Below are 15,566 nucleotides of genomic sequence, written 5' to 3' on the forward strand. Positions count from 1 at the left end.
TTTTGTTATTAATTTTATTTTATTTAGCATAGTGAAAGGTAAAGTTGGGATCAAATCCAAGTTTTCCACACCTTTTCTTTCTACTGTTTTACTAAGCCCTATGTTTTTTACTGGATCTAGTGACTCTCCAGAATTACTTTATTTGGGAGATGCTCTTCCTCCCAAGTTTCTAACTTAATTTCTAGTAAGAAATAGGGTTGATTTATAAGAGAAACAAAAGGTTAATATCACAATGTATACAGCTGCCATTAAGATAAGTAATGGCAGGTATTACAGCTAAAGATTTCTAAAAATGGATAGAAAATGGAATATTTTACAGATGAAATATGCAGTACTTGATCTTTGCTATCTTGGGCATAAATACATTCTCTTCCTGAAATATCTTACCTTTACTTTAACTCACATCCTTCACTCCCATCACATCCTTTACCCTACCCCTCTTACCTTCACATTTTTTAAGACTCAGAGTAAAAGTCACTTTCCCTCTCAAGCCTTTCCTGACTACCACTACTCCCCAGGTACAATTTACCTCTTTTTTATCTATAGCAGTGTTGATACTTTCTTGAGGTGATATGTTTAATGACTTACCAGTTTTTGAGGATAGGGACCATGTTTTAATCTTATATCACCCCAGTACCTGGTGCAGTGCCTTATAGAAAATAGGCTTCAAATAATGAACGAGTTAAGGGAAAAAAATATATATCTAAAACTTGATACTGTGGAAAAGAATATAAGCTAGAATTTAATCTCCAAAGTGATACTGAAACAGATGAAGGAAATAAATATATGGCTGTAATTTGTCCAAATTATATTTTCTTTAAGACCAAGGCTGTTTACAATAGGAACCCTGAGCAGTTTGGAGTTGAATTACTTGATTGATTGATTGAAACAAGGTCTTGCTCTGTCACCCAGACTGGAGTGCAGTGTGCAGTGGTGCTATCATGGCTTACAGCAGCCTCAGCCTCTCAGACTGAACCTCAACCTCGTAGCCTCCCGAGTAACCAGGACTATAGGCATGCACTACCACACCTGGCTAACTTTTTTTTTGTTTTGTTTTGTTTTTTGTTTTGTAGAGACGGGGTCTTGCCATGTATCTTTCCCCTAATTTGCAGAAAGATACAGATGTACAAATAGAAGAAGCTCACTGAACTCCAAGTACAATGAAAATGGTCGAAAGAGTTTTGAAAGCCGCAAGAGAAAGAGAAAAGTGACTTGTCACATAGAAGTGTGCCTCAATAAAATAATCAGTGGATTTCTTAGTAGAAACCGTGCAGATCTCAAATGTAGAAATTTTATTACTACGTTTTGGCAGATACAAAAATTAACTTTGTCATATGAAGCAGTATATGGAGTAAACAAGAGATTCTTCCCAGGGAAAAGAATGGGAAATTGGCTTTGAAAAGATTAGAAACCGTGAGCCATTAGGTAACTGATTAGCAATGTCTAATCGCTTTGAAAGGTTTGAAAAGATTAGAAACAGAGCTCCATCCCTAAGTAGACACTCCTTCATGAATGGAGTTGTTGATGTAGTACCGTCTCTTATTAGCTATCAGTATTAACTAGATAGTTATAGTTTCTAGTAAAATATTATGATATTTAAAATTCATATATATTGCATTGCAGACAGTTCAGCTTTTCTCAGATGTAGCACAGTAATCCAGTTAGTACAGTAGTTCTTGGCACGGAAAATGCAGTCTGTAACTAAATATAGGTAGTGTTATAACCCCAATGCCCATTTATGTAAGAACAAAATTAAGGGTTTATGATATGTGATTTCAAGATGTATTAAAACAGTTACTGTAAGCAGTTCCACTCCCAGATATATATTGAAGAGACTCGAAAATGTATGTCCACACAAAAATTATACGCAGATGTTCATAGCAACATTATTCATAATAGCTAAAATATGGGAACAATCCAAATGTCCATCAAGTGATGACTAGATAAACCAAATGTGATATATCTATACAATGAAATATTCAGCAATAAAAAAGAATGGCATACCACAGCACACTCATTGGGATGGCTATAATTTTTTAAAGGTAGTGTTGATGAGGAAGTGAAGAAATGGAAATCTTTATACATTGATATTGGAGATGTAAAAAGGTACAGCCACTGTGGAAACAAGTTTGGCAGTTTCTCAAAAAGTTAAATATACAATTATCCTGTGACCCAACAATACTACTCCTAGGCATATACCCAAGAGAATTGAAAACATATGTTCACACAAAAATGTGTACACAAATGTTCATAGCAGTATTATTCATAATAGTCAAAAAATAGACACAACCCAGTATCAGCCATAAAAAGGAATGAATTATTGTTACATGCTACAATGTAGATGAACCTTGAAAACATTATACTCTGTGAAAGCAGACAAACACAAAAGGCAACCTGTTGTATGATTCCATTCTTACGAAATGTTCAAAACAGGTAAATTCATAGAGACAGAATGTAGGTTAGTGATTGTTAGGGGCAACAGGGAAGGGCACATTGAGACTGACTGCTAGTAGGTACAAGATTTCCTTTGAGGGTGATGGAAATATTCTGGAATTAGATAGTGATGATGGTTGCACACCATAGGGAATATACTAAAGTATAATAACACATACATGTTAAAATGGTAAATTTTGTGGTGTGTGAAATATATCTCACTAAAAATACTTAATAAAAATAATGCTGAGTCTTGGCATATGCATTTTATAATTTGATAAATTTTGCCAAGTTATCCTCCATTGAGATGGTACAATTTATACTTTCAGAAGATATGTATGGGAGTGCCTGTTCTTCTCACGTGTATGTCATCAAACGTTTTAGTCTTTGCCCAATATTACTGTTGAAAAATAATAAACCAATGTAGATTACTTTTGTATTTCTCTAATTACGATCAAGATTGACTATCTTGTCATATACTTAAATGCCATTTGTATTTCCTTGATTGTGAAATTCCATTCTTATTCATTGCCTGTTTTTCTATTAGTGTCAGTTTTTTTCTTATTGATGCATAGAGCTTCTTTATATATTATGTTTTTTCCTAGTTTGTTTCGCAACTTAATAATGGATTTTCACAATGAATGCTATTTTTACCATTCAGTCATAGCACTGTTCCATCTTCCTGGTTTAAACCAAGAACCTAAACCCTATCTCATTGATATCATTGATGAGAGCTATTAAATTTCTCAGTGCTTATCTTTGTACTTCTAAGCTATGTCAGCTTGATACATCTGTGTATGTAAATGTGTTTGTATTTCTTTTACCAGAATATTTTGAAGGAGAACTGAATGAGGAAGACAGGCTTTCAATAGATTAATTGATCTGAAATTTTGATTGTAGGCAGTCATTAAAGTGGATATAATTTATGGCTTTTCCTAGAAGATATGAAGAACAAAAATCACTAGATTAATAGATAGATGGATGGGAAGGTGGATAAATGGGTAGGTAGATTGAGGAAGGAAGTATATTAAACAGGGCTGAAAACCCTACCCCCAGCTATTGAGTCATTCAGCAGGTTTAGTCCTTCAGTAAATTATTTATTTATTTATTTACTTTGCTTACTTTCTTATTTTGAGACAGGGGATTACAGGTGTATGCCACTGCTTCTGACAGTATTTTTAATTCATATTATGTCAAGCCCTGTGCTAGGTGCTGACTTTACAGTATTGATTGAAACAGCTTTTAACCCTGGTTTCATTATAATCTAATGAAGAAGTCAGACAAAAAAAAAAAAAAAAAAAGGTGAAACAAACTTAACTGAGGTAATGTGATGAAGGGATATAATGTTCCTTGTTAAATGGGAGCTGTACAACATACTTTTGGTAGGGTGGTCAGTTGAAGGCCTGAGGTGGCAGGCTTTAAGCTGAGACTTATTCTTTAAGCTGAGACTTATCTTTAAGCTGAGATAATGAAGAGTACTGTAGGAAATCTAGAGGGCATTCTGTAAAAGGGAAGCTTGGAATTGAGGGCCTTATGATGTCATCTTTCAGAAACAGAAAGGAGGCCATTATGGCTGGAATTTAGTAAGCTGAGGTGGAAGAGGTAAGAAGAGACCATACAAGCTGTAGTGTAAGGACTTTGGATCTAGTACTGAGGAATTATCAAGAAATGTTAATCAAATGACTGACATATTCAAATTTATGTTTTAGGACTACTCTTGCTTCTTTATGGAGCATGAAGAGGGACATGATGATGAGAAAATCAACTGGGAGAGCAATTAAGAGGTGATAGGCAGAGCTTAGACTAGAGAGATAAGGATGATAAATTGATAAATTCTAGATACAGTTTGAAGATAGACTCAGTTGGATTTGATGTGTTGGATGTTGTGGACAGTGGAGAGGAAATCATTATTAATTACTCCCAGCCATTTATTTATTATTAAAAATCTATGTGTTCTGCCTGGATTTAATTATGGGTGGTAGAAGTTAGGTTAATAAATAATGATACATAAACTTACTTGGAAAATACTACCACATCTAGTACCTCATTTTGGGTTCTTTGATTTTTTTTTTTAAACTGAAACATGTTAGCGGTTGAAATTTTTCTGAATTCAGTCCTAATTGTCCACAAATAGAGCTCAACTGGCCTTCAGAAATATTGAAACTGCTTAAAATTTCTCACACATAAAAATCAATCATTCTCAAAACTAAACATTATATCTTAAAAAATTGGTGGGCTTTTTTCAAAGGGGAGGTATTTTATTTTTAAAGGAATGAGGTAAATGTTATAAAATTTCTCCCCAGTGGATTTTCAAGTTCTGTAGTAGAATTTTGCCTGAATGAGTATAAAGCCCAAGAGCGTGTGTGTGTGTGTGTGTGTGTCTGTGAAGGGTGAAGAGAATTTTGAAAACTTGCCAGACTATTAAGAAATATAGTTAGATTAATGTGAATCACTTCACATTCACTTCAGGTTGCTGCAATTATTAACTATCTTTTGAAATAGAGGTTGTTGCACATTGTACAGTTTGATGGAAAAGTCAAATCAAAATCTTAATATTAACACATTCACTAATTTCTAGCATAGTTTTATTACATTTGATATGAAAAATATTGTCTGAATGTAATGATTTTTTTCCTACCTAGGCCTTTTCTGAAATGCAGCTTTTAGCATTAATCTCCAAATGGAACAGATTTGCAAGAATCAATATAGTAGTTCCTCAAGGAAAAAAGAAATCAGTTTTATTTATTTATTTTTCAGAGGTGGCTGGATCCAAACAAACCAATAAGGAAACAGCTAAAGAGTGAGCATACATATTTACTTAACGTTTTGCAAGTTTACTTTATAAAGATAAAGGATTAATATAGTCTGATTAATTAGAACTACTTTTATTAATTCTAGGAGGATCTCCTTACAATTTGAACTTTAGAGTCAAATTTTTTGTAAGTGACCCCAACAAGTTACAAGAAGAATATACAAGGTGGGTTTATGGATATATTTTTCTTGAAAATATTGTCAAAACTCTAATATGAAATTTTGAAATTAATTAGGCAAAAAGAAATTACTATGGTGTAATTCTGAGCTTTCCAGTCAGTACACAGAATAAGTTATGGCTATTCCAAGATAATGTTTTCCTCCTTTTTTGGACGGCTGGGAGAGCGTAGGGGGATTTAGAACCTCAGGGCTGCCCAGTCCAGCCCCAGCCTCCTGAACCATATAAATATTAAAAATTTCTACTTGTGAACACTGCTTAAGCATGGCTATGATTAGCTGAGGTCATCAAATGTTGCTGAAATTGTATCCAAAGGATGCTGTGTGGTGAGAAATTTGGGGTTTTTTTCCCCATGTGAAAGCATATTCTAGTATCTTTTTTTATTGGGGAGAACATAGAATTTAACATAACCATTATTTGCAGGTCAGTAGGTACCTTTTGTCCCCTATGTGTTTTTAATCTTTGGTTCCAAAAAAATAATAATGGAGTTTATAAAGGATGTTGCAGAGAGTGCACTAGCATGTTGAGGCCTTTAAATGCCCACTTGACTCCCCATTTTAAGTCTCAGCTTATGTTACTATCTAATTTTGTGGTCGTTTCGACTTGACAGAGTATATACAGGTGAATGATCCGGATGAACATTTTGATAATGTTCTTGAATGTAAGGTGAAATATTGAAGGTAGAAATGGAGAAATACCAACAGTGTAGTAACTGTCAGTATTAACCTGAATGACAACCTTGTGTGTTGCCTGAAAGACAGAATTAGTAATTAGTAATGAGTTATTTTAAAAACACAGTTAAAAATTAGCATGTTATACTCTCTGTAAAATTCTCAGATATAAGAATATAGGCCAGTGACTACATTCAGAATTACTCTAAAAGATAGGTGTCAAATTAAAAAATCCATACCTATAGATAGGATGTTAAATTTTAATGTATTGGTTATCATTTAGGATACTGTCTGAGTGGAGAAACAAAAGGGTAAATTAAAGATATTTAATTAGCTGCAGCTGCCAGTTCTAAGGTGTTTGCAGAGTTTTCAGTAGTAAACCAAGTGAGAAAAATAAGACTGAAATTCTAGAGATTTTCTTTTCAGTGTGTTTTGGGGTAGGTGTGCAGGTGTTCCTTTTTTTTTTTTTTTTAACAAATGGGATAACTCAGTAATGTAGTCTCTGGATTATGTAATCCTAATGCTTGCAACTAATAGTAGAATCCAAGCTAATTCCTCTTGAAAAACTAAGTTGTGGCCGGGTGTGGTGGCTCACGCCTGTAATCCCAGCACGTTGGGAGGCCAAGGCGGGCGGATCACGAGGTCAGAAGATCAAGACCATCCTGGCTAACACAGTGAAACCCCATCTCCACTAAAAATACAAAAAATTAGCCGTGCGTGGTGGCGGGCGCCTGTAGTCCCAGCTAGGGGAGGCCGAGGCAGGAGAATGGCGTGAACCCGGGAGGCGGAGCTGGCAGTGAGCCGAGATCACACCACTGCAGTCTAGCCTGGGCGACAGAGCAAGACTCCCTCTGAAAAAAAAACAAAAAAAACAAAAATGAAAAACAAAGTTGTGTTATATGTATACACCTTAGCTTAATATTGTAGCCCTTAAAATATTGTCAGTTATAACTATGTTTATAATGTACTTCACTTGAAAAACTGTCTTTGAATTTCTGAATGGAAGTAGAATGTGTTGATTCTTTTATAGCCTGCATTGAAAACGTAATAAGGAAATAACTATGTTTCACTAATAAGTTGAAATAACTTCATGAAGCAGAAGAAAGTAAAATCAAGTTTGATGGTAGTCAGGGAATTAATTTGTTCTCAGACCCTTTTATAATGGAGTGTTATGGAATCTTATAACTGGTATTATTTGGTAAAATGGGGTAAATGTCTAGTTTTTTGTAAATTTTACTACCATAGTGTATATCAGTGATTTTTCTACTCTGATTAGAAATTAGAATCATTTGTGGGAGCTTTAAACCATAATGATGCCTTGGCCACATCCCTAGATAATTCTGATTGAACAGGTCTTAGATGGGACCTGAGCATAGGCATGTACAAGTTCCCCCAAATGATTCTAATATGTAGCCAAAGCTACATATTAGCCAAAGCTTTAGTGCTTGAGTAGCTTTAATGTGATGTTATGATTAGTAACAGTGCACCTTCTGCCACAGCTGCTAAGTTTTCAGAACTAGTTTAGACCCCAGGAGACAGGAAATCTGCTACACCTCCTTACCTTGAGATTTCAAGAATGTAAATAGTATATTCCCAATATGCAGTTGAATCTGCTTAGTAATTCCTCCTCAGTTTTTAGCTATGTGAAAGTTGATTCTGTTTGATAGTGAGCCAAGAGGAGAAAATAAACTCTGTGTAATACTAAATTAATTTTTAAAATGTCCCTTTAATTAGTGAATTTGTTTAGTTTAATTAGTGAAAAATATTCCTTTAATTTTGAAATAGTGGGGATGGGGGGTGAAAAAGAATGGAGTCAAACAGGTTCCACCAGGTTAAACACCCTTTAGTTTTAGCAAGTGCTAGCATCATTAGAATTGAATTTTTCCAATTCCTGAGATACATATACTAGGCAAGTTGATACTACTTTCTTTTTACAAATGTAGAAGCTAAGGCTCAGCCACATTTTAACTAATTTGCCCAAGATCACAGGCTAGTTTTGCCTAGGACTTTAATTCTGGTCTCTACTTTTAACAGTTAAGTTCTTGCCTCTTGGTTAAATGAGTAAGTAAGTAAAATTTGGCAAGTATAGGCATTATTTATGTCAGATTTACAATATTATGGCAAGGATATACATGACCTTTAAATCCTGACTATAAGATTGTTTCTCACCAGGAACCTTTAACTTTGAATTTTTTTTTTTTTTTTTGAGATAGAGTCTCACTGTGTCGCCCAGGCTGGAGTGCAGTGGCGCGATCTCGGCTCACTGCAAGCTCCGCCTCCCGGGTTCATGCCATTCTCCTGCCTCGGCCTCCCAAGTAGCTGGGACTACAGGTGCCCGCCATCAAGCCCAGCTAATTTTTTTTTTTTTGTATTTTTAGTAGAGATGGGGTTTCACCGTGTTAGCCAGGAAGGATGGTCTCGATCTCCTGACCTTGTGATCTGCCCGCCTCGGCCTCCCAGATAACTGAATTATTAAACCAAAACAGGCCTGATAGAAATATACTGTCTTGGATTGAGTAAATAGATTATAATATTATGCACTCAGCCTCACAAGAAGTTATATATGAAGCCAGGATGTTTGTATTCTTTTTTTTTTTTTTTTTTTTTTGTAATGAATATCTGATTCTCTGAAAACCTCTTTGGTAATTTGAATATTGTCATGGAGTTCTTCAATGACTTACTCAGCCAAACTAGAATTTCTAATGACTTTCGACTCTTGGAATATGTACTTTTTTTAGTTTAGTGAAATAAAAAATCTTAAGATTTCCTGGTTAAACATTTAAAACCACAAAGTTTGGTCTTCTGCCACCCCTATACAACACAGGTGACTTTGCCCAAGTGTTGACAAATCTTTGAGTGGGTTACCCACTAGCAGAGACCAAAGGATAATACTATCTTGTAAGCAATGACAGCAGGCTTGTTAAAGAAAACTTAAGTTTTTGTTGGTTTCACAGGAAATTGAATACTTGACAATTCTAACAATAGTAGACAAAAGAGCTCTTCCCCCCCACCCCCCCGCCCCAATCAAAGAGAGACTTCCTTAATTCAAATGGAAATGTATAGATGCTTTTCTGTAACAGGCAGCTTCCTGCCATCTGATAATAAAATGATCCAAATGCTGGCCTGTCCTCGTAGCTGGCTTTTTATCTCAGACCAGCGAAAATCATCGCTCGTCTCTAGTGCATTGCTACTCTGTCAGCTCTTCCATGTTTGTAATACTCAGGTTTTCTATGCTTGCCACTTCTACTTTCTGCATATACCAACCCTCAAGAGTATTTCTCCCTCTGTCGTGTAGCTGTTTAAAATCTTGAGGGCTTCTATAATGAAAGCTAGTGGAAACAAGACATTCAAAGTACAAATTTCATACATCAAAGAGTTTTAAAGATTTAGATTCATGAGCTTATGAAATCTTATTTTTAAACTACTTTACATGTTTTAATATGTAAATTATAAAAGCAAATATTTAAATATTTTTATTTGTTAATGTAAGTATACAGTTTCTTAGAATTGAAATTATTACAATTCTAGTAAATGCTATCCTTTTTGTTTGTTTTTAAGGTACCAGTATTTTTTGCAAATTAAACAAGACATTCTTACTGGAAGGTGGGCTCTTTAAATTTCTTAAAAATTTTTTGTAATGGACTTTAAAAATACTTTTAAAATCTGTATTAAGTAATTCATGGTCATTGCAAACAAATTATTTAAGAAGGTTACATGTAGTGTGAATTCCTTTCATCAGATAAGTTTATTAATAGTTAAAATCAAATCACATGAAACTTCAAGTGTGATTGTTTAACAAATTATAGCACTTTTGAAATTACTATGTTTAACCTTCGGTTATGTATTTTTGTTTTGTTTTATTAGATTACCCTGTCCTTCTAATACTGCTGCCCTTTTAGCTTCATTTGCTGTTCAGTGTAAGTATCAGCCCATTTTTAGGTCAAATAGCGTATAACTGTGGTTTGTGTTGCTAGTACATTGGCTTTAATGTGGGAGTTCTTTAGACATGTTGCTATATAGAAAATAGTGACAGCAGTGGAAATGTAATGAAATCTCCAGTTAGTTAGCAATTACTATGATTTTTGAAAAAAATTTCCTCTGAAATTGAGACCAAGAAGAATGTTAAATGGATTGCTGTAGCTTGCTTAAGTGGTTATATTAGAAACATAAGTATTTTACATCCAGAAATAGAATTAATGGCATTGCTGATTTGACTATAATAATTTAAAAATTTGTTTATTAAAATGTGAATGTTTTCCTTTCATTATTAGCTGAACTTGGAGACTACGATCAGTCAGAGAACTTGCCAGGCTACCTCTCAGATTATTCTTTCATTCCTAATCAACCTCAAGATTTTGAAAAAGAAATTGCAAAATTACATCAGCAACACATGTAAGAGTTTTTTAGTTTTTTATTTGATAAACTTCTTAATGGCATTCTTTCTAGAGAAATGTTTGAAATTCTAATATGATGGCTGTGTTTAATATAGAACAATTACTGTTACCTAAAATAATATTATTGTAAACAAATATAGGTGACCTATGCTAAAAAATGATTTCATAGAATATATGAAGCTCATTTTCATTTCTATTAAGAGCCATTAAGCTATCTGTAAACAGATATTTATTTGCTATTGTGTAATAGTCTAAGTAATTTTAGAATATAAATAGTATAGTCACAATATAGAGATCAGTCTGCTTAGTAATTCTTTCTCAGTTTCTAGGTATGAAGGACTGGATTCTCCTTGGTAGTGAGCCAAGAGGAGAACAGGAACTCTATATAATACTAAATTAATTTTTTAAAAATATTTCTTTAAAAACAGTACAGGTTGAACATCCTTAACCCAAGAGTCTGAAATTCAGGGAGCTCTAAAATTTGAAACTCTTAGAGCACTGACATTACACCACAGTGGAAAATTTTGCACCTGATCTCATGTAATGGATTTCAGTCAAAATTCGGTGAAAACTTTGTTTCATACACAGAATTATTTTAAATATTATATAATATTACCTTCAGGCTATGTGTATAAAGTGTATATGAAACATAAATTTCATGTTTAGACTTGGTTTCTGTCCCAAGATATTGCATTAAGTATATGCAAATATTTCAAAACTTGAAAAAATCTGAAATCTGAAACACGATCTCAGGCATTTCAGGTAAGAGATACTTAACCTTATCAATATTCGTTCATTAACAATATTCATTCAACTTTGATTTTTTTGTGCGAGTATAATTTTCTATATTTTTTTTTCAAAAGAGATTTGTTGCCTTGAATAGAAAGTAATATTGTTTATTGGTTCAGAATTCAGTTGTGCTTCAATATACGATTCAGAACACTCAGGGAAAAACTAAGGCAGTGTTGCATGTTGGCTAAGAGTCTGAACTAAAGAGCCAGACTGCCTGGTTTGAAATTCTGTAAGATTACTTACTATGTTATAACCTTGGCCAAACTGCTTTATGCCTCTTCTTCTCTGTTTCCTTATGTAAACTGGGGATAATAAAAGTATCTATCTATCTCTGGAGTTATTGTAGGTCTTAAATGAGTTTGTATACATAAGGTTCTCAGAACCATACATAGCACATTGTAGGCACTGAAGAAATGTTAGCTGTTGTTATTGTTAAGAAAACTTACTTTCTTTTACTAGTAACTCATGTATCTAAAACAGGATAACAAACCATGGCCCTTTGAAACGGAGTCTCTCTCCGTCACCCAGGCTGGAGTGCAGTGGCGCTATCTCGGCTCGCTGCAAGCTCCGCCTCCCGGGTTCATGCCATTCTCCTGCCTCAGCCTCCCGGTAGCTGGGACTGCAGGTGCCCGCCACCATGCCCGGCTAATTTTTTTTATATTTAGTAGAGATGGGGTTTCACCATGTTAGCCAGAATAGTCTTGATCTCCTGACCTCGTGATCCACCCGCCTCAGCCTCCCAAAGTGCTGGGATTACAGGCGTGAGCCACCGCACCCGGCCCCCATTGCCTATTTTTATATGGCCCACAGTCTAAGATTGTTATATAGATTTTAAATGGTTGCAGAAAATCAAAAGAAGAATAGCATTTTGTGGCATGTGAAATTTTATAAAATCCAGTGTTCATGAATAAAACACTTACTGGAACACAGATGCCCTCATTCATTTATATGTTGTCTATGGCTGTTTTTGCACAATGGCCAAGCTAAATAGTTGCCACAGAGACTGTATGTCCTAAAAGCCTACAATATTTACTGTCCAGCCCTTTGCAATAAAAGGTTTGCTGATTCCTGATCTAAAATAGACTAATGACTAAGAGTTTTTAATGGACTGCCTAATGTGGTGAGGGGGCTATTTTAGTCTAAGTAAATTCCATTCATAGTGAAAGTTATACATATAGCATATCAGAATCAAGAGTTTGAAGATAAGCCAGATTTTTTAAATTTACCGATAATAAAAAGACTCTTAAGGAAAATCTTATTGATTATATATTTCTGTTGATTATATATTTCTATTTGGTTTAAGTAAATGATTCATCAGATCTTTAAATGAAGAAAAATAGAAGTATCCACTTTAACTGGAGGGAGAATATATTTAATTTAATTTTATAGAAATTGGAAATGTACTGCTTCTTTTGAGGAGTCGTGTTATGATCATGCATTAGCGGGCTGTTGGCTCCTTTTTCTAGTAGCATTAGTGAATAGAAAGTTTGTATCTTTGTTTTTGTAATTTGCTGCTTTTGCTCTGCTGTAGTCTGATAATAACAGATAACTACGGTTGTTAAAACTATATGTGAAATAGGAGTAAATCTATTTTTAAAGGCCTTACATTTAGAGCAATGGTTCTTCAACTTGTGTTTGTAAGAATCACTTGGTATTCTTGTTAAATATAAACAGTTTTGACCTCATCCTTTCTAAATCAGACTCTACAGAATAGTCTTCTTAAACCATCTGTGATGAAAGATGATTTCTTCCCCCCAGCTGTCATTATTGTGTTACTTATATTTTGTAGAATATAATAAAAATTAATTACTAGAAAAATAAAGTGGAGAAAGAAAACAAAGACTAAAAAATACAAGTCCTCATTTGTTTGTTTTTTTTGTTTTGTTTTTTACTGTTAGATTTAACAGATATTACCCAGGCAGATTGCTATACAAGCCTCCAACACTCAGGTTCCATACTGTGAATCAACTTCTGTCTGTGCACCACACTCTGAGAAGCACTGCCCTGGAGGTTGGCTTAGAATCTGCAGGTTTCAGAGATACCCTGTGTGATTTAAATGCAGATATGGTATATGAACCAAATTTTGAGAAATACTGCTTTTAAGTTATATCTAAAAGTGAGGGGTTTTGTTATAGTCATCCATATAAATAGGAGCTTTAAAAACTTGGTGTATTCTTGTATTTCTAGAAAATAAGACAGTATTCTGGAAAATAATAATTTGGGTTACTGAAAGTGTGCCCTCCAGGTAAGTTAGAGGAGTAGTCCTGCATGGTGTTTTGTAGATTTAATTAGACTGCTCAGTTTTTTTCAGATAAATAGCCTTTTTCTAATTTAGCCATATTTGATTAATTGATCTAATTTTTAACTTAATGATGTCTTTATAGAGGCTTATCTCCTGCAGAGGCAGAATTTAATTACCTAAACACAGCACGTACCTTAGAACTCTATGGAGTTGAATTCCACTATGCAAGGGTAAGTGAAGAAAACTTACTTCGATGTTGTTGAGTTAGGCTCTGTTACTCAGTATAACATTTTTTAAGATTAGATAACAAATGGAATTTGATTGCTGCTGACATAGCTGGACTGAAAATTTCCTCTGAATTTAAGTATTTTCACAATAACTTAAGATTCAATTCCTGAATGTGAAGGATGGTTAATGTGGATTCTTCAAGGTAGTGTTTTATATGTAAAGATAATTTTTACAGACCATAAGATATAGTACCTTTAGAATATTTATTTTAAAATATAATTGTTAAGCTATAGGAAAAGTGGCTTTTGTATATTTTTATAATAATGACCATTAAAAATGTTCTCACATCACTGAGGCCTGTATTAGTGCACTTACTTTGTTTTCATCATTTAATAGCACTATTATGAGTTTTTATTTATAAAGCACAACATGGAGCATATTAACATATTTTTATCTCTCCCCCCTCCCTGTATTGAAGTGGAATTTATAGTCACTGACTTTTTCTGTATTATACTGTGTAACTTCTTTTCCCTTGTGTCAAACATTGCTGCATTTGAAAAACTGGTAACCTCCTGGCATAAGCATATTTGTGAGTGTTTATCCTGTATTTGTGTGTTTCCTCATGTTTTTCTTGAGTTCTTTATCAAAAGTACTTGGAGTACAGCTGTTCTATACCCAGCGAAAAGTGGAATTATAATCATCAGTTGAGTTGGTGATAGCGTTTATCTTCTCTTGGGAATGAATAGTTGAGCCTAAAAAGGATATCAGCCTGAAAGGGAATTCAGAGCCAATATTTTTCTTAGATAATTATTTTCAATCATTTTAATACGCAGACACTCACAGGTACACAGATAGTTGTTGAAGTACCCAAAGTTCTACTTCATGTAATGGTTTTATCCTTTAGGACCTTACCTGACCATGTTCTGGGAGAGGAACATTAGTTCTTATGTTTCACAAAGCTTATGTCAATGTTTCCTTTAACAGACCAGATGAGTTGCTTTCCTCAGATGATTTTATCTTGTAATTCTGAGTGTTACTTGGAAATCTTTTTGTCTGATTCCATTTAAAATGTGTCTGTTAGAAACTTTCAGCTTTCTTTTTTTCTTTCCTTCAACTTTTATTTTAAGTTCAACTTTCTGCTTTCTTTAAAATATGCCCCTTTATTTTCCTTCCTTATTTAGGGCCTATATCTTTTGAACATGATTCTTAAAAATGTAATGTACTGGTCAGTATTTGTGTAACTAGTTTGTTTTTTATTATAATAAAGTTTAAAACAGATGGAACTTGAAACATATGAATTAAACTATGGTGAAAAATAAAAAGGGGCCGGTTATAATGTATCATGCCTATAATCCCAACATCTTGGGACGGCGAGGCAGGAGGATTGTGTGAGCCCAGGTGTTCAAGACCAGGCTGGGAAACATAATGAGATCTCATCTCTACAAATTTAAAAAATGACCTGGGCATGGTGGTGCATGCCTGTAGTCCCAGCTGCTCAGGAGGCTGAGGCAGAAGGATCAGCTGAGCCCAGGAGTCTAAGGCTTCTGTAAGCTATGATCATGCCACTTCACTCCAGCCTGGGTGACAGTAAGATCCTGTCCTTTCTTCTAGTATTTTTATAGTTTTGGGTATTACACTTAAGTCTTTAATTGTCTTGAGTTGATTTTTGTATATGATAAGAGCTAGATGTCCAGTGTTCTTCCTCTGTATGTGGCTATCTGATTTTCTCAGAACCATTTATTGAAGAGAATATCCTTTCCCCAATGTAAGTTCTTGTTGACTTTGTTGAAGATCAGTTGGCTGTAAATATTTGGCTT

General features: G+C 34.3%; 1 protein-coding gene across 4 annotated transcripts in view; it reads left to right on the forward strand.

Moving 5' to 3' along the window:
* The window catches only part of PTPN4 (protein tyrosine phosphatase non-receptor type 4), a 226,098-nt gene that overhangs the window by 112,449 nt on the left and 98,083 nt on the right, over positions 1-15,566 (forward strand). For 3 of the 4 annotated variants that reach the window (XM_030801359.1, XM_030801360.1, XM_030801361.1), the window contains 6 exons: positions 5,191-5,233; positions 5,311-5,410; positions 9,652-9,696; positions 9,958-10,010; positions 10,365-10,485; positions 13,664-13,751. In XM_030801359.1, coding sequence (XP_030657219.1) covers positions 5,191-5,233; positions 5,311-5,410; positions 9,652-9,696; positions 9,958-10,010; positions 10,365-10,485; positions 13,664-13,751 — 450 coding nt within the window. The remainder of the gene's footprint in view (positions 1-5,190; positions 5,234-5,310; positions 5,411-9,651; positions 9,697-9,957; positions 10,011-10,364; positions 10,486-13,663; positions 13,752-15,566) is intronic. The other variant, XM_003277173.4, reaches the window with a different exon arrangement.

Source organism: Nomascus leucogenys, chromosome 20 (genome assembly GCF_006542625.1).
Source record: "Nomascus leucogenys isolate Asia chromosome 20, Asia_NLE_v1, whole genome shotgun sequence".
Taxonomy (NCBI): domain Eukaryota; kingdom Metazoa; phylum Chordata; class Mammalia; order Primates; family Hylobatidae; genus Nomascus; species Nomascus leucogenys.